At 46.6% G+C, this 17,928-nt stretch overlaps 1 protein-coding gene across 2 annotated transcripts; it reads left to right on the top strand.

Moving 5' to 3' along the window:
- Positions 1-4,351: 4,351 nt before the first annotated feature.
- On the top strand, positions 4,352-17,076 carry LOC120730407 (transcription factor 7-like 1-A). 2 transcript variants are annotated; one of them, XM_040026804.1, is made up of 12 exons: positions 4,352-5,494; positions 5,585-5,654; positions 6,791-6,930; positions 12,391-12,468; positions 13,128-13,245; positions 13,330-13,411; positions 14,029-14,103; positions 14,817-14,960; positions 15,062-15,227; positions 15,937-16,044; positions 16,119-16,167; positions 16,248-17,076. In XM_040026804.1, the coding sequence occupies exons 1-12, from the start codon at positions 5,318-5,320 to the stop codon at positions 16,811-16,813; spliced, it is 1,773 nt and encodes a 590-aa protein (XP_039882738.1). In that variant the 5' UTR covers positions 4,352-5,317; the 3' UTR covers positions 16,814-17,076. The 2 variants fall into 2 exon arrangements, with proteins under 2 accessions (XP_039882738.1, XP_039882737.1); XM_040026803.1 differs by having other exon boundaries at positions 4,355-5,494; positions 13,327-13,411.
- Positions 17,077-17,928: the final 852 nt, after the last annotated feature.

Raw genomic sequence — 17,928 nt, 5'->3', positions numbered from 1 at the left:
AGGTTCTGCCCTGCTGGAAACCTTCTGCAGAAAACTTCCATAGAAACTTTCTCTCTCGTTTTCCTCTCCTGGATCAATGCTGCTTCACTTATTGTGACATGCTCACGGCCATGAAGCCCCACCAACCTGCAGTCCAACCCTCTGTTTGTGAGGGGGAGCCAGTCAAAAGATAGGGGGAGGAGCTAAAACAGCTAGTGTAAGACAGGCTGCACTGAGGCCCAGGATCACATAAAAAAGAATTATTTTGAGCTGTGATCATGCAAAGCTGCCCTGAGGAGCCTGAGAGCAAACATGCATTCTGCTGTCAGTGATGAACGCTGTGGCTGCTTGAGGTTTAGGAAAACATATTTGCAATACCAAATTCCACGTCTTTGACCTTTTTCAGTTTCACTTCTGTATTTTCACCCACATGCACACTCAGACTTCCCAAATTAAACATTTGTCCTCAGAGCACCAGCAGGATGAGCTCATCTCTGTGTGAGAAACCTTTAGCTTTATTTGTGGGTTTGTATCATGACACTCCACGCTGTTCTTTTTCTGGCTTTCAGTAAAAGTCAAAATGTGCTGCTTCCACATTTGACCTCAAATGTCTGGAAAGTTTTATTCTTTTATTTAAAGTGACTGTCAGATTAAAGTGCACAGCTCCAGACTCTCTCACAGAGCAACTGTGAATCATGCACACCTCAAATCTCTCATTCTGGCTCTTGGTGTAGCTCTGGTTTAAAACAAGCTGTTTAGACTCCACCCTCTTAAACTCAACTTTCTTTTGATTGGCCGCCACTCACAAACGGAAACCATGAGCTGCTTGTGCGCAGAGCCTCGCCCTCTCCTAACAGCTGTGCCTTCCAGCTGTGGGCTGCTCTCTGAAGCTGCTGGTTTGTCTTGTGGTTGAGTTAAACTTCAGCTCTGTTTGTCAGAGTAATCTGTAATCTGGAGTTTTTGGGCTCTCTGCTGAAAGCTGCAGCTGGTAAAACAATGAGTTTGAGTGAGAAACCTCAGCAGATGTTTTCAGCCTGTTAGGATCCATCATCTGTGGATCTGATCGAGAGCTTTAGTTTGAAATAGCAGCAGACACTGCCTTCACTGCATGTCCTCACTAAGCTCCAACACTTTCAGAGTCTTCTTTCTCTGAGGAAGAAGTCAGAGAGCATGAGCACATCTGGAGGGGGGAGGATACACCGGGGTGTCTGCTTTCATCAGCAGGAAGCGTGGTTACGGACCTGAAGCCCTGTAAGGGTTCAGGTCTGATTCCCGGGCCTGTTTGGCTGTAGCAGCTGAAACTCGAGCAGCTGTGCATCAGCAGGAGGATCACAGCGAGGCTCCCCAGGGCTCTCCAGGCCCGCATACCGCCGCTCAGTCGTAACCACAGAGGCTGCCTCCCACTGCAGCCCGCGTCGTGAACCCGGTGACCCCAAGGACCGGGACCAGACACATATGTCTAACTCTACACGGTCGTGGGTGTGTGCTGAGCTTCCAGAGCGTCTCGGTGAGGAGGAAATCCCTCTTTTGTTTCCAAGGAAGTGGAGTGTGTGCTGTGTGTGAAGGAGGGTGAAGTGTGGCCGAGAGACGCTCAATAACGAGCTGCGCTCTGAGAAAGCAGCCACTTCCTCTGGCACAAGCAAGCTCACTCAGTGAGGACGAGAGGCTTAATCTGAGTTATGTTAGATGATGAACACATGTTCACTACTGTGTTAGCATATCCTCACAAGCACAGCTTTAACACACACACACACACAAGGACTCTTAAATATTTATCGATTATTTATTGAACATTCGATGAATCGGTGTGATTCTGTCAACAGGCTCAGGACCAGCTGTGAGTGTATGTGTGTGTGTGTGTGTGCGCGCATGTCTATGTGAATGTGTATCCGTGTGTGTGTGAGTGTCTGCCTGTGTGTGCGTGTGTGTTTCTGTGTGACTGTGAGTGTCTGTCTGTGTGTGTGTGTGTGTGTGTGTGTGTGAGTGTCTGCCTGTGTGTGTGTGTGTGTGTGTGTGTGTGTGTGTGTGTGTGTGTGTGTGTGTGTGTGTGTGTGTGTTCTAAGTGATAAAATTATTATTATAATAATCCAGTGATTAAGAAAAAGATGAAATCAAAAACAACAGGAGCTGCTCAGCTTTGCATGATTCACAGTTCAAAATAATTCTTCTTTGCATTTTTCTGCACCTTCAAACAAGAAGCAAAAATTCTGAGTGAAATGCAAAGTCATAGATTATTCATTTATGCATGCATGCTTCATATAAACTGAATGTATACAAGCCAACATTAAATGTATGGTTTCACTACTACAAGTAATTTTACATGCTGAGCATCTCTGTGATAAGCTGAGTGTTTGGATCACTGCAGCCTCACTGGGACTCCTGAACACACACTGAACTCAGTATTCGACACTCTGCTCGTGGTTAACATCACACAGTATTAACGTGTCCAGTCAAAGTCGGGAATTTTGAGCGATTCGCCTGTAGTCAGAAGGATGCAGATGGAGGGATATGTGTGGTTCAGAGTCCTGTTTGGGAGTTTAAACTATTTAAAGAAGAGAAGAATCCCAGCATGCGTTGTTAAGTCTCCTCAGTGTGTGTGTGTGTGTGTCCAGACTCAGGGATGTGTTTATGATGGAAACAGGCTCTTTGTCTTTAATGAGAGCTGATTTAACAGAGGCAGCCTGTCATTAACGTGAAGGTAGTCTCTGTGAGGCCTCTGTGTCACTCACATACTCAGTGTGTCTCTGGTTGGTCCTCAGACTTCCTCTGCAGAGAGCTGCTGTAATCTCAACATGCATGACTGTAATCTGCATGGTGCGGGGGGGGGGGCAAAGAGAGCCTAGAAAATGAGGAAAAAACAAACAAAAAGACAGAGGGGGAGGGGTGGGGGCAGTGGGGCAATACTGCCTAATTGCCACCATGCTGCTCTCCACAGGGAGCACAGCAGAACTGTGAGTGGGCAGTAATGAGTGTGTTCAGTGTTTCTGGGAGGGGATAGTACATGCCTCCTGCTCTGCTTCATCAGCACAGACAGACAGGCTGGAAACAATAATCAGCTCCTCAGCCCGGCTCTGCTGATGATAGCTTATTTTCTTTTTCTCCAAACCGGCCCTAAACGCATCCCAACGTTTCACAAACACACGCGCAGCGCTCGGGCCAAAACGGTTCTGCCTTCTAGAACCACAACCCATCACTGTGCTCATGTGCAGCAGAAACTGATACCGGACAGACGGTATCGGTCTGCCAGCTGTTTTTACCTCGTTTCCTCCAATCCAGAGCCAGATCCACGCGATCCCACTGAAACAGAGACCCGTGAGCTGCAGCTCCTCTTCCGTCCAGCAGAGACAGCAGTGAGTCCGTCCCAATAGACTCCTAATTTTAAATCATTTATACAACTTGCGCCATTCACCAATTTATTATTCCTACACTCACCTGTTTAAATTGGATTAAGGCTTAAAGTTTGCATTACTACAGCCATGGGTCCTTTGGCAGGTTGATGGTGACACAGGTGGCTCTAGCTGCTAGCTGTCTGCTAACTGGACCTCTGGACCATGTTTGTGGCTCTCGGAGCCTTTTGGAGCATTTTTAATGACATCATGAGGCCAATAAAATGGCTGCTGTGAAGTTACTGTACTAACAGACCATCCAAGAGCTCCCGCTGGGCTCATAACACTTTTATATATGTGGGGGCTACATATGGACAGGTACAGCTCTAATTAACAGACTTTCACTCATCCAACCCGGATTTCAGACTCTCTGGAAAGTCTGTTCCCAATATTGTTTATACAGATACCTGCTGAGATGAAGACAGCAGACAGCTAGCAGCCACAGCCGCCCGTGTCTGTAGTATTAAATGTTTGTAGTTTTTGTCCGCAAATAATCACTACCTTTTGATTAGCCTTGTCTCATGCTTTCGTGCTTTGTGGTAGATCTTTGTTCTATCTTCACTGAGATATTTGAATGCTAATCAATAAAATCAAATCAAAATCAAACTACTACCTGAGCGGGACATAAACTGGATATGGAGACTTCAACATAAAAGTTTTTCCTTATGAAAGATGTTAACTGCAACCCTGACTTTTACTTTGAAGGTGAACTTTCTCTATTTCCAGTTTACATCCCATTTTTTACAGTTTTACTACTACTTAGGTAGTAGTTAGTGAATATTGGCAGACAAACAAGAAAAATAAATTTTTGAGACTCAAAATGTGGTCTTAGTGTTGGGGTTACAATTAGGTTATGATATGAAAACAAGTGTGTGTGTGTGTGTGTGTTTGCTGTAAACGCGTTTATTTCTGCTGTAAATGTCGGACACGTTAACACGGGAGTGTATGGGGGCTGACCCGCCACTGGCGCCCCTGCTGGCCGCTGGAGGAGCTGCAGAGTGCGGAATTTGAGGCCCGGGGTCTGTGCTCGGCATCTGCGGTGGAAGTGTGTCCTGTTTCAGTCCGTGAGGGCACAAAGTGTCGAACTGCTCCTTTAAACTCTGAAAGTCTCCTTTTCTCCATGTGAACTCCTCCTCCTCTGCGCGCAGATAGGATCAACCTGTTGTGCCTGATCCGGGATCAGCTCAGCCCGCGGCCCCGTGCACCCGGCTCCGGTGAACTGATCCGGGGCCAGTGCAGGTCCCCTGCTCCTCCAGCCTCCACCCCCGCAGTCTTTTCCTTCCACTCCACTTGAGTGCAGCCCGTCTCCGTTCCCACGCCTCCAGTGATCGTCTTGAATCAGCAAACTGCGCGATATGCGGAAACGAGCAGAGTAAAACCGCAGCGGTGTGCGGAATTATGCACGTTTCAGAGCGGACTAACGATGCAGGGATCACCGTGGGCAGGCCTTCCACTTTCTCCGCTGGAGCAGTAACTGCACACAGGGGGACATGAACTTTTCGGGCTTGCTTATTAAGATGTCGACGGTCCGTCCGTGAGGGATTTAAAATTCTAGTTTCATGTTTGGTGGGACGGGGTGTTTTAAAATCATTGAAGCATCTGTGGCTGAGACTTTGCTTCTGTAAGGAGGTTTTTCTTGGAGGAGCTCGGCTGAAGGAGGACCGCGCTCCTCAGGAATTCGACGCCTGAAGCTGAAGTGTCCGTGAACGCCGCACGGAGCTAGCTAGCATGTAAGCTAGCTGTTGGGGGGAGTTTTCTGTTTATTTAACGGTTTAAACGGATAGAAAAAGCCGTTAAGTCGGCGTTAACGCTGACTTTGAGGAGGTCCCGCACAGTCGACCTTAGCTAACTACTTTCCTGGGAGAGGGCTTCGGTGTTCCGGGACTTTTGTGTACTAACTGCGAGTTAGCCCTTAAGTCGCTTCTAGTGTTAGCCGTCGTTAGCGTCCAGCCATGCCGCAGCTGAGCCGGGAGGACGGCGACGACCTGGGAGCCAGCGACGAGCTCATCGCCTTCAAAGACGAAGGTGAGCAGGAGGAGAAGCGCAACGTGTCCGCCGAGCGAGATCTGGACGACGTCAAGTCCTCCCTGGTCAACGAGTCAGAGACCAACAGCAGCTCGGACTCAGAGGTGAGTCAAAGCGGGGCCACAGCGGGGCAGCCGGGACCCCAGCGGGCTATCGGCGCTGTGTTTACCCGCCCCGTGTGCTCCTCTGTGCAGGCAGACCGGCGCCCCGAGCCCCGTCCAGGTGTGGCGAGCAGGGGCAGGCAGAGCCAGCTGAGCGAGGAAGGTAAGAGCCACAGTGCTGCTTTATGAAGTTTATGAGCCCGCTGGGAGGGAGATGGTCTCCAGCAGCAGAACACCTGGACACGGAGCTCTGTGTACCTGAGACCAGGTGAAACCTCCAAGAGACACACCTGTAACAGAGTCCAGGTGTTTCTGGGTATTTTATTGACATAATCCTCTATTGTCATTTAGATTGTTTTATTTCCAGCCCTATTTTACACCCATGTTTCTGTATTTGTAAACATGTCTGACCTTTTTTATTAATATTTTAAGCACATTTTTTTCTGCATTTAAAGGATAATGCCACATTTATGTTTACATTATTTATATAAATATTTCTGGGTGTCTCAGAGAGCTATTAGCAGTTATATTTACAAACACTTATTATGTTTATTTGCTATATATTTTAGTTTATTGCAAGTATTTTGACTGTTTTAATTGTTTTAGAAAATTTTATTGGGTTAATGTAATTTCTTGGACAACTTGTCTTGCTTCATGTATTTGCTCCTGGCTTTGTTGGAATCTTATTTTAATTATATTGAGTGTGTTTCATGTCTTTTAGACATTTAAGTACATTTGGAATGTAACATTTTATATTAAATTTAATGTAATATATACAAAATAATAAATATTAATATTAATTAAAATTATTGTTGAATATTTAAATATTAATAATATTTCTCATGCATATTTCTGTCATAATGTTTGTTTATTTTTTAAATATTAATAGTTTTGGGGGGGTTTAAATTTTTGCTACAAATATTCAGTATTTTATATCTCTCTCATTGGCTCTTTTAGAACACTTTATTTATTTTAATTAGATATTTTAGTAATGATAAATTACTTAAAATAAATTTTTCATTGGCTTGATTTAAATTTTGTTTTTGGTATTGATTTATTTTAGCCGACATTTTTGTGCTTACACGTGTAAGCTTCCTGCTTCCAGCAGTGCGGTGAAGTCAGAGGGTGTTTGGCGTCGTGAATTCCTGATCTTAATCAGAATGAGGGTTTCACTGGAGATGCAGCTGATTAATAATCTGATTCAGGTCTTGGGCTGTAAAAGCTGAACTGAATGTGAGCCTGAACTTGAACTGGTCTCAGGTCAGCGTGCACTGTTGATCCTTTTTATCTGTTTCTCAGCTCTGAGGAAGCAGCAGCGTGATGGAGGCCTCCTCCAGCCCTCGCCCTACGTCGGGTACCCGTTCTTCATGTTCCCTGACCTCGGGAACCTCTGCAGCCCGTACCTCACCAATGGAGCCCTGACGGCGGGTGCCCGAACGGTAAGACGCAGACACAGAGATGCTGAAAGTGTTTTTTCATTTGGTTTTCAGTTTTCGTTTTCATTCAAATTTTAATTACAATTAATTTTTTTTTTTTTTAGATTTTTGTCAATGTTATCTAAAAAACATAAAATGTTATCTATAGAATTTTACATTTTATTGAATTTTTTTTAATTGATTTTCTGTTTTTCAAATATTTTATCAATTTGAGCATTTTTATTTATTTGTTTATTTATTTATTTATTTATTTACTTTTTTAGGTGATTTATTTTTAGATGTGTACTTACAGTTGGTACAGCTCAGTCACGCTCGTGCACATGAAGCCATTCACGTGACATACTTTAACCCGACAGAAGGCCGCAGCAGAGACGAAAATCACGCTGACTCACCTGAAGGCTGTGTGCGCGTGCGTGTGTGTGCGCGCGCGCGTGTGTGTGGTTGGGCAGGTCGAGCTCAGTGACGAGCTGCAGATTAGCTGCTGTAGCTTGGGGTTGGTGAGCTGGGATTAGAGGTTAATGCAGTGTGACAGTGAGGGGCTCTGATTGAAGGCTGCTCTCGGGTAGAGGCGGGGCTTAAAGCAAACCGTGGTTACAGAGCAAAGTGGATGATGACAAGAAGAAGGTGGTTTTACGGTTGTTCAGCCTGATCTGGAAGTTTGTGATGCGGTTTAAAAAGAGTCGATATGACAGACTGGAGGAAAGATGGATGCTGTTTTAGGGACCACTGTGTTGGGAGGGCAGAGTTGTCCAGTTGTTATCCTGGCACCAGAAGTGGAGGATGATTGGTGCCACTCCCTGAGGTTGTCACAAATAAATCATTTTCCCCCTGAGGCCACATTTCATGTCAGTTTTACAGCCGAGTATTCCCAGGAACCCAGGTCTGGGGTTTCTTTCCTTCTCCTGTGTGTTTAAAGTCTGAAAGCTCTCAGGTGGGTTTGTTATCGTTATCATTACCCGAGAACCCGAGAGCTGGTTAGCTAAGTCGCAGTTCGGCCTCCGGCTACTGAAACGTCTTTTGACAGAAACACTGAGAAAAGAGCATCAGGATAAAACTGACTCCGCAGTGGATTTCAGGTTCAGAAAAATTTCATTTTTGTAATTTCCCTTCAAATTATTTTACATGTGTGATAACCAAAAGTGGGTTATGTTCATTGTTGAGATTACACAAGACAGCAAAGGAAGCCTTTATGCAGCTGCTGAAAGACCAGAGCCGGGTCCAGGTGTCGGGTACGAGCCACACCTGCAGTCTGGTGATGCTGCTCAGGTGTGAAATAGCACAGGTATCCCTGCTCTGCTCACAGTTCAGACCTCCTGCACCCCTCTCAGGCTACGTCCACACTAGCACAGATAGATTTGAAAACGGCATTTTCGTCTGAAAACGCTCCGCGTCCACACTTGCGTTTTCAGTCGTTTTCACAGAGTTGTGCGTCCACATTGAAACGGCCCAAAACGCTTACGTTCCAGTTCTGCGCATTTGCAAAAGTGAGTGAGAATTAAAGAATTTGAAGAAAAGCTACCTGGAGCATGTACAAACTGATATTAATCTTTTTTTAGGGCTGTCAAAATTGAGAGCAATCAAAGCAACTGCTGTATAATGCCCTCCGCTATCTTTGTTTAGTTGGTCACATGACTAAAATGCGTCATCGTTTTAGAAAGTCTGCGTTTTCCAGTGTCCACACTGCGACTGGACAGCTCCGTTTTGAAATGTATGCGTTTTCGAGAGCGTTTTCAAAACGCTGCATTTTTCCTTGAGGAAAACGCCGTCTCAGTGTGGACAGGAGGCCAAAACGGAGAGAAAACGATGCGTTTTCAAACAAAAACGCATTAGTGTGGACGTAGCCTCAGTGTTTTGGAGGAGGAGGTGCGCCTGGCAGTCTGAGGGCGGGTCAGAGGCTGTCATTAATCGGGCACTGCAAACATGCGCATGTGCACACACACACACACACACTGCATACATAGACACTGCAAATACACTAGCTTCAAGGATCTGAAAGAAGGTGTGTGTGTGTGTGTGTGTGTGTGTGTGTGTGTGTGTGTGTGTGTGTGTGTGTGTCAGTCCTGTTTTTTGGTAACACGTGCATGTTGATACATGCGAATATCTCCATTTAAAGCTGCCCACACACTCAGGCCCTTTGCAGGTTAGTGCATAGATTGTATACAAAAGATTGATGGGGCACTGTGACATCATCATTGGTGTTTAAACTGGTGATTTATAAACACCACCTGGCAGACCCAGGACACGCTGGAGAGATTATATCTCTCGGCTGGCCTGGGAACGCCTTGGTGTTCTCCCGGACAAGCTGGAGGAGGTGGCTGGGGAGAGGGAGGTCTGGGCTTCTCTGCTTGGGCTGCTGCCCACGCAACCCGGTCCCGGATAAGCAGAAGAGGATGGATGGATTTATAAACACGTGACAGGAGAGCAGGTTTGGAAGCATGTTCATGTCTGCTGTACTGTCTTGATGATGTTCAGTCATCCAGTCCCAAAAAAGTGAATGTGTTCATCTATACATGAATTTTCAGTCACTCATCCAAGTGACCAATCATTTCTCCCAAAGTTGGACATTTCAGTGTGGGCCTCGCCTGCTGGCCGTCAGAGGAACTGCAGCTTTCTGACTTTAATCTTTTAGCCTGAGGTTACAGCTGGTTCTCCACCTGCTCTGTGGGGTGGTGTCTGAATGTCTGCATAGAAGCCTCTGCAGAACAGAAAACAACACGATGATTATATTTTTATTATATCTATATTTTTGTGTGAGCTTTGGATTTAATCCCAACTTGAACCAGTTTAACCAGTCTGATGTGCTGTTTTCAGTGTCTCTGTTTTGAGTTGAATCTCAGACCTGTGGGGACACGCTGGTGTTGGTGATTCTTATTTTACACATAGAGCTTCTCGGTCTGTTTGCAGTGCTGTAATCAGCATCTGACTGATTGGCTGAGCTGGCTTGCAGTCAGTCACACCTGAGCTGTAGTGAATGGAAGCAGGAGGACCGAGGGGGCTGGGCTTTAAAAGGTTGTTGATAAAGCCGGCCGTGTGTGTGTGTGTGTGTGTGTGTGTGTGTTTAGTTAAAGTTGGTCCCTCTCAGCAGGCGAGACAGTCCCACAGCTCCTTTGTTTTCCTTCATATTGTCTGCAGAGTCTTAAAATACCAGGAGGACAACCTGTTTAAACACCCTCACACACAGAGGGACACACACACTAACGCACACTAACACACAGTCACACACACACAGTTCTGCTTTCTTCACTGTGTTCCTGTACACAGAACAGAAACAGTTTATTCCCAAACGTGGAGGAAACAGGAAGTGCTTGCTGCTCGCTGCAGATCTGGGTCAGACTGATGGTTCATGACACACGCTCTGACATCATCAAACTGAAGGCGTCTCCTTCATCTGATCCCGAGGCAGAACCCGGACCATCAGGACCAGAACAGGAAGACAAGGCAGCAGCTCGATAGGTGTCTTCACCTCCCAGACTCAGATCAGCAGTCAGGGTGTACTGCTCCTCCCAACCTCGCCCTCCAGGAAACGAAGGCCATTACATCCCTAAGAAAAGACCACAGCACCATGGTTCTGCTTCAGCCAATCATCGCTCCAGAATAACCTCCAACAGCTGGACAGCGAAAACCACCTCGACCACAATCACTGCCTCCTCCATCCCACAGCACGGTGTAGGTGGACCCCCAGAGACCTACAGAAAGGAGCTCCATTCAGGCTGGAATTGCAGGTTGAGGTGGAGCATCTTCAGGACCCTAAAAGCAGCTGGATGACTAAGCAACTGACGTAGCTGAGCTGTGGACATAAGTCAGGCCAAACATGTCTGCTGTGCGCCGTGAGCCAACGCTTCTGAATCCACCCAGGGCATCCTGCCACCATCAGCACGCCTCTTTTTCACTCAGGGTTACGCAGCACTACTTCCCTGAGAGGAGGGGGGGGGGGTCTGCTTTGTTTATTTTGGAGTGCCTCGGTAACCCTGAGGTTGGACTCTGGAAGGAAGCTGCCGTCATTCTTCTACCCGGAGATCGCAGCAAGTCATGGAGATGTTCAGACTCTGCTGCTCTGGGTAGTCTGCAACAGAAAGTCCTACTCAGTAACTTCCTGTTATGTTATGACACTGCCTACCACTAGGTGTTGCACCACTCTGTGTAAACAAGCGAGGCGGAAAGTGAGACGATGCAAAGGAAGTTGTCTCACTGCAGTGTGTGTGTGTGTGTTTACATGCTTGTTGCAGAGCGTGGGAGCAATAAGAGCTGTGTTCTTATTGGTGGTTCATGGTGTTTTGTGGACTTTGAGCACGTACTTCTCACCTGCTCAGGTGCTTGGTGGTGATGTCACTGCAGTCCAGAAGGTACATCAGAGTCACAGTGGTCCTGTGGTTAAGGGTCAGGGATCACAGCTGATTGGAGGACTGAGCACCTGGGGTCTGTTTACATTTGATAAAGTGAGGGGGATGGGGGTGTGAGTTTGTGGAAGGGGTGGGGTCAGAACAACTTTGGTTTAGATCTAATCTGTCCCTCTTCTTCCTCCTGTGTAAGCCAGGTCATTGGTCCATTCATCAGTGGGTGTGGCCCTGTGTTGGTGTTTCTGGTGTGCAGGAATGTAAACATGCGTCACAAAGTGCGTTGTCTCATCTTGGTGTCAGTGTTTCCTGCAACACTGACACACAGAGCTTCAGATCAACACACCTGGACAGGTCACACCATCACCCCCATCACTGCACATTATCAGCATTCACCTGAACATCCAGGTGGGTCAGAGTGTTTCAGTGCAGCTGTTAAAGTAAAGATGCACCGTGTGTGTTCAGAGCCCGGACACACACACACTTTGGTGCCGCTGCAGCAGTGAGTTTGTTCATCCTGATGTGAGGAAACGAGGTGTCCAGATGGTGTAATATGACTTCCTGTGAGCTGTTCTCCTGCAGACATGAACCTGATCTGTGAACATGTTCTTGGACACACGTGTTGAAGCTTCACTTGGATGAAAACAGAAGTGGGAGTGTCGGGTTCTCCCTGTGTGGCGTTGCTCAGACGAGGCTTAGGTGAAACGTGTCTGAGCAGCTTTCGTTCCAGCATTGATGGAGTTTGGTCAGTTATGACAGAGCTGCTGGAACACGCGGTGCTCAGCCAGCTTAGCTAAAGTCTGCAAAAGTCTGACCTTTCAGTTCCTCCACCAATAAGTTTGCTTCGTTTTCATAAGATGGGCAACCTCGGTGATGAGTTTACATTTCACGGTGAGTTTGAGGCCGGAGGCTGCTCCTGTGGGCGTTCTGTGGATTAGTCCGACCTGCTGGGAGGAAACTCAGACGTGGCCTTCAGCAAAGACTTTATTAGGCTGAGGAAGATGATTTCCTTCGGGCTTTAATCCCTTCATCCAGATTTGTGTCAGTGCTGGGATTACTGGTAAATATTGCAGAGAAATCATGACCAACGTGTGTGTGTGTGTGTGTGTGTGTGTGTGTGTCTCCACAGTACCTGCCCTTTCAGTGGCCGCTGCTCGACGTCCCAGGAAGAGCATCCGTCAGAGACACAGCGACTCCCTCACACCTGGTAAGAGCTTAGAGATAAAACTAACATCAGCTCCGTCCTGATTGGTTCTCAGGCAGGTGGAGGATGATGTTTCTCCAGTTTATCATGTTGTCATGGAGATAGTCACTGATTCAACATGTGAGGTTAAAACAAGCCGGACCGTGCTCCTTCTCATCCTCACCATCACCACGCTGTAAATCAGGGCGATGTGCACAGCCTCTTATGGAGAGTGCACTTATTTATTTACTGCCCCGATCAGCTGCTCGGCCTTTGTAGTTGTAGTGCGCCCTCTGGTGGACAGCCATTTCATCCATCTCTTCTTCACTTCTTTGAGTTTCATTCTTCTGATGTTGCAGTTTTAATGATGTCCTGGTGGATCTGCACACAGAAGAGCCGTCAGAAAGCTTTAATCCGATCATTCTGTTCTTCCAGCTCTGCGCTAATCCCACTAACTGCTTCCCTATTACTGAGTCACCCTCACATAGCAGTATTACAGTAATGTCACAGGTAGAGTCAGACCAAGGCCTGGGTCGGGGAGTCGCCCTGAGGCATCAGTAACACGAAGAGCTGTTTATAAGGAAATAATCTGTCCTTCCTCTGATACAATAATCCAGAACCCTGAGATTATAATCTCATATTCATCTTTGCCTCTTAGCTGCTGTCTCTGTGTCCATTTGCAGTCCAGCAGTGTGCCGATAGTGCAGCATCCCCACGTGTCCCACCTCCACCCGCTGCTGTCCTATAGCCCCGAGGCCTTCTCCCCACCGAGGGCCTCACCTGGCTTCTCTCCTGAAGCAGGTAAGCGGCATCCCTGCCTCCATCTTTAATCCTGTGGGCATGATGGTGAAGCTGAAGCATGAAGCTGAGTTGTCTCTGCAGCAGGGGTATCCCGGTCTCCTCACGCCTCCTGCTACCCGGTCTCCCCTGGAGCCATGCCTCAAATCCCACACCCTCTGGGATGGCTGTGAGTACCACACACACACAAACACACACATACACACACACGGTTCAGGGTTTCCATGGTAATCTCACAATTACATCACAGCCCTCAGAGGAAACAATGATGCTGTTTCTGAGGGCAGAGAAAAAAACTCAGTCACATGGAAGCACAGAGGAAATGTACTGAAGTACCACTGCTGACATGGATCACTGATGCTCTGCAGTGACCCTTTCAGCCAATCAGAGCTGAGCTCTTCTGGCACAGTTATGAATGAGGAAACGACAGAGCGAGTGCGAGGAGCTGAACTTTCTGTTTGTTGATCCAGTTCAACCTGAAGGCTCCCGCCGACCAGGAAGTCATAAAAACACGGCATCATGACGATTCATGTGAAACCTGCCGTACCTGTACAATCAGCTGCTGAATAACACAGGCTCGTGTTTACCTAAAACTGGTAAAAGTTGGAGAATCAGAGCAATGCTTCCAGGAAAACCCCCGGCCTTAAACACTGAGGGGACACGCCCACCTCCTCGGCCGTCCTCATCGGCAGATCCAGTCGTGGGGCTGGCGAGAGGTTTCTGCACACGTTACACGGCTGTCAGCTAACAAGAAGTCCTCACATCTGCTCGTGTTTCTGTCTGCAGGCAGGGCCAGCATATGTACCCCATGGCCGGGGGCTTCTCGCCGGCAGCACTCGCCATGAACGCCTCCATGTCGAGGTAAGTGACCGAGACTAAACACGCCGTTTTGATGCTCATGTGTAGTTTGAATCAGCTCCACCTGCTCACTGCGGCTGAAGTGAAGCGTGATCCTCGCACCTTATCGCCTCATGTCAGAGTTCCTCGTATTACTCCTCAGGCTTCAGGACACCTTGAGGGATCACGATGTTGTGTTAGCAAAGTAAAAGCTTTACATGTCGAGTCAGTTTGGATTATTGTGGGTTTATTTTGTTAAAATGACAAATAAACAAAATAAAACAAAACATAAAGAAAAAAAATCCAGATTCATATTTTAAAAACAGGTGAGCCAGGCCAGTTTTCTCACATTGTTGAAAGTGTTATAGCTCAAGCTGATTTAATTAACATATATTATCCTGGACTCTTCAGGGCAAAGTAGGTGTTAAAATAAACATGTCCATATTTAATGCAGTTTCTTGTTTTTTGTGGTATTCAAAATATGTGGTTCATATTTCCTCAGTTCAGCATGAAAGTTAATGGAAAATAGCATTTTCTTTGTTTTTGTCTCATTTTCTATTCTGCGTGCTTTATTTCACTGTTGGAATTCAATATACCAACTGTATACCATTCATAAACCATTCTGTCTGTGTGACGCTTTTATTAGTACATGCTCAGATATGGGACGTAGCAGCACTCCTTGAATTGTTGCTTTGTTAATGATCCAGTAGTATTTAACCTTTCCCTGTTCTGTTCAGTCTGGTGTCGAGCAGCTTCTCTCCTCGCTTGGTGCCCACCCCTCAGTTGTCCGTCCCCCACCCCGCCATCGTCCGCACCGGAGTCAAGCAGGAGCCTGAAAGTGATAGCTGCGACGGAGGCGGGGCCAGCAGCGTTCAGCCAAGGTAAAAATAAATGGCCTCACAGTTTAATTCCAGCAGCTGCTCCTCCCACCCATTTTGTCACCAAGGTTACACTCACCCGTCTCACGCCTGTGTCCCCACAGGAAGGCGGCGCCTGAAACAAAGCGCGAGGGCGACGAGGACAGGAAGCTGCACATCAAGAAGCCGCTGAATGCCTTTATGCTGTACATGAGGGAGGAGCGGCCCAAAGTGGTCGCCATGTGCAAAGTGAAGGAGAGCTCGTCCATCAACCAGATCCTCGGACAGAGGGTACTGCACCAGGGGGCGGAGCTTAATTTTTAGTCTGTCTTTACACATTTTAATGTTCCAGACACATTTTATTCACATATTCATGTTCAAATATTCATGTTTTCATATTTACATTTATTTCACATTTAAAATGTAAAATGATTGACAGCTGTGATGTTTTCAGAATAAATCAAGTTTTTATTCTTGATTCATAAATCAAGACAATTATGAATAAAATAAATTTTAATAATTAAGTTGTCATTTGGACAGAAAGTTGGAGGTCAGAGGTCACTCTTAGTGACATTATGGAGAAAGTGATGTCAGGTGTAGCGTCATAAAGCCGTCGGGATGAATTGAAGAAACTGAAGTTCAGAAAGGATCAAATCAGTTTCATGTTTGAGATTTAAACGTTATTAAAATTACATAAAGGAAAGTTGTAAGATTCTCTGAATCATCAAACATTCAAAGTTATGATGAAATCATTTCATCACAGCTAAAATAATGGTAAAGTCATGTGATGAGGTAGATTGTCCCTTCTTAATCCTACTTCCTGTTAAAAGAGGGTTCTTCCTCCTCACTGTGGCCGAGTCCTGCAGGGCTATGTAAATAAATATAAGTAGATATAAATAAGTTTAGATTGAATCTCATTGGTGGGTTGTTTTTTGTTTGTTTTCCGTGTTCGTGGATTCGTCATTTTTCACGTGTCTGCTGTGTTTTTTTCCGTCCTCAGTGGCACTCACTGACGAAGGACGAGCAGGCCAAATACTACGAGCTGGCACGCCAAGAGAGGCTCCTGCACTCCAAGCTTTACCCCGGCTGGTCGGCCAGAGACAACTATGTGAGTATGAAAGTCGCGTGATCATGTGTCACATGTTCGTGTCAGCTGACGTGCTCACGGCTAGTTTCCTGCAGGGGAAGAAGAAGAAGAGGAAGAGGGCGAGGATGGAGATGAAGCTCGAAGGTGAGGCAATGTTTGCTGTTTTCTTTGTGACGATGTAGAAAATGTCACAATGATGTCACTTTTGTGCATCTGCTCCTCAGTTGCCGCGGCGGCACCGTCAGACAACTTCCCCCCGCAGCTGAAGAGGCCTCGTGTCTCCATGGGAGCCGAGGACCCACCGCCGCCTCCACCGCACACACAGACTGCACACGCGCGCCATCACCTGACGCAGCCGCACACCGCCTCTCACCTGACACACACCCACCTGTCACAGGCGAGCCCCGCCTCCTCCTTGGACTCTCCCGCGACTCCCACCACGTCGCTGGCCTCGCCCGCTGCCCCGGCTCCTACGCACACGGAGCACACACACTCGTCGTCCTTCAGTGGGCACACGTCACCGTACCCCGAGCAGCTGCAGCCGCTCTCCCTTACCACCAAGCCCCAGCGGCCACCACTGTCCCTGAACCGCGCCACCATCACCACAGGGCCCCTCCACGCCCTCCTCCAACACCGCCTCGTCCCTGCCACAACGGCCCCCTCCTCTACGCTCTCAGCCTTTCCTGGCCCCGCCTCCTACCTCTTCGAGCTCTCACGGTGCCTTAACTCAGCAGCTCCGAAGAACCAATCAGCCGTGACGAACGGCGTGAGAAACACAAATAAATTCTGACCTCGTTTTTACCGCCACTGTTTTTTATGCTCTTTTCTATCCGTGTCATGTTTGTATGTTTGTACGAGAATAAAAGGATGTGTAATTGGTCAATATTTGACTGCACCTCGGACTCCAAGGAACTATTTTTACACTTTTTCAGGAAGTAACGGTGAGGGGGCGGGGCTTAGTTTGTTTAACATGCTTTTTTTACCTGGTAGTTTTGAGTGTAAACAGATTTCCTGTTTCCTCCTCTTTGTCAATAAACCTTCACTCAGCTCTCACCTGAAGTTTCAGAGCTCTCTGTGTGCAGCGTCCGACAGGCTCTGACTCTGGGGTCAAAGATCATCATCGAAACATCATGCCCCATTGTTTTTATCTCATTTACTGTTTGCAGCAGATTATCCGAGTCTCTGTGGAATCAGAGTCAGGAATATTTTGAAAAAATCAAGCCTAGATAATGTCCGACATTAACGTCATGAATTATAAAGAAAACGAGCTTCATCTCTGAGACTAAACAAGAAAAATAAAGGTGCGCACATACACGGTACTTTACTACACGCAGGCTTTTTCTTTGTTGCTTCCAGAGTTTCAGTGTTTTATGTGTGGACGAAGGAAAAAGAAAACTTGGCCTGTGTGCCGTGTTTTTGGATCAAGCTGAATTATTTCATGGATATGGTTATGTCACCACCTGCTGCTCTGTCCAGCTCCACAGACCTTGAGGTTATTTTTTTGTTTTGGTTTTGAGGACAAAAACATTTTCCAAAACTAATTTGGGAAAAATAATAAACTCGTGTACATGTGGTCATAGCCTTGATTCCACTGACGTTAATGTCTTGGAAAGATTTAGGAAAAAGGTTTTGAGAAACACTCAGCAAAAGAAAATATACTTGGAAAATCCAACATTTAAATACAGAAATGTATCACAAAAAAGGGTGACTCTCTCAAGAAGTAACGGTGAGGGGGCCCCAATAATCTGTGCCACATTTTAACAGTGGCTGTTAAAGGTGACAAAAAAGGTAGATTAAAGTAATCAAAAGTTAAAACCTTGGATAATGTGTAGAGATGATCCAAGTTTTCCTTGTAAAATTATAATCTGTACAGAAACTCAAATTTAAAGAGCTCTGCTGTGTTCT

The sequence above is a fragment of the Simochromis diagramma genome, unplaced genomic scaffold (genome assembly GCF_900408965.1).
Source record: "Simochromis diagramma unplaced genomic scaffold, fSimDia1.1 OVJJ01000293.1, whole genome shotgun sequence".
Taxonomy (NCBI): Eukaryota; Metazoa; Chordata; class Actinopteri; order Cichliformes; family Cichlidae; genus Simochromis; species Simochromis diagramma.
Note: the sequence above shows the minus strand (reverse complement) of the source record. Positions and strands in the feature narration are given on the sequence as shown.

Excerpts from the sequence above, each read along its gene's own strand:
- LOC120730407 (XM_040026803.1), top strand. The coding sequence starts at position 5,318 with ATGCCGCAGCTGAGCCGGGAGGACGGCGACGACCTGGGAGCCAGCGAC. Across the intron at positions 5,655-6,790 it reads GAGCCAGCTGAGCGAGGAAG|CTCTGAGGAAGCAGCAGCGT; the intron begins GTAAGAGCCACA and ends TCTGTTTCTCAG. Across the intron at positions 6,931-12,390 it reads TGACGGCGGGTGCCCGAACG|TACCTGCCCTTTCAGTGGCC; the intron begins GTAAGACGCAGA and ends GTGTCTCCACAG.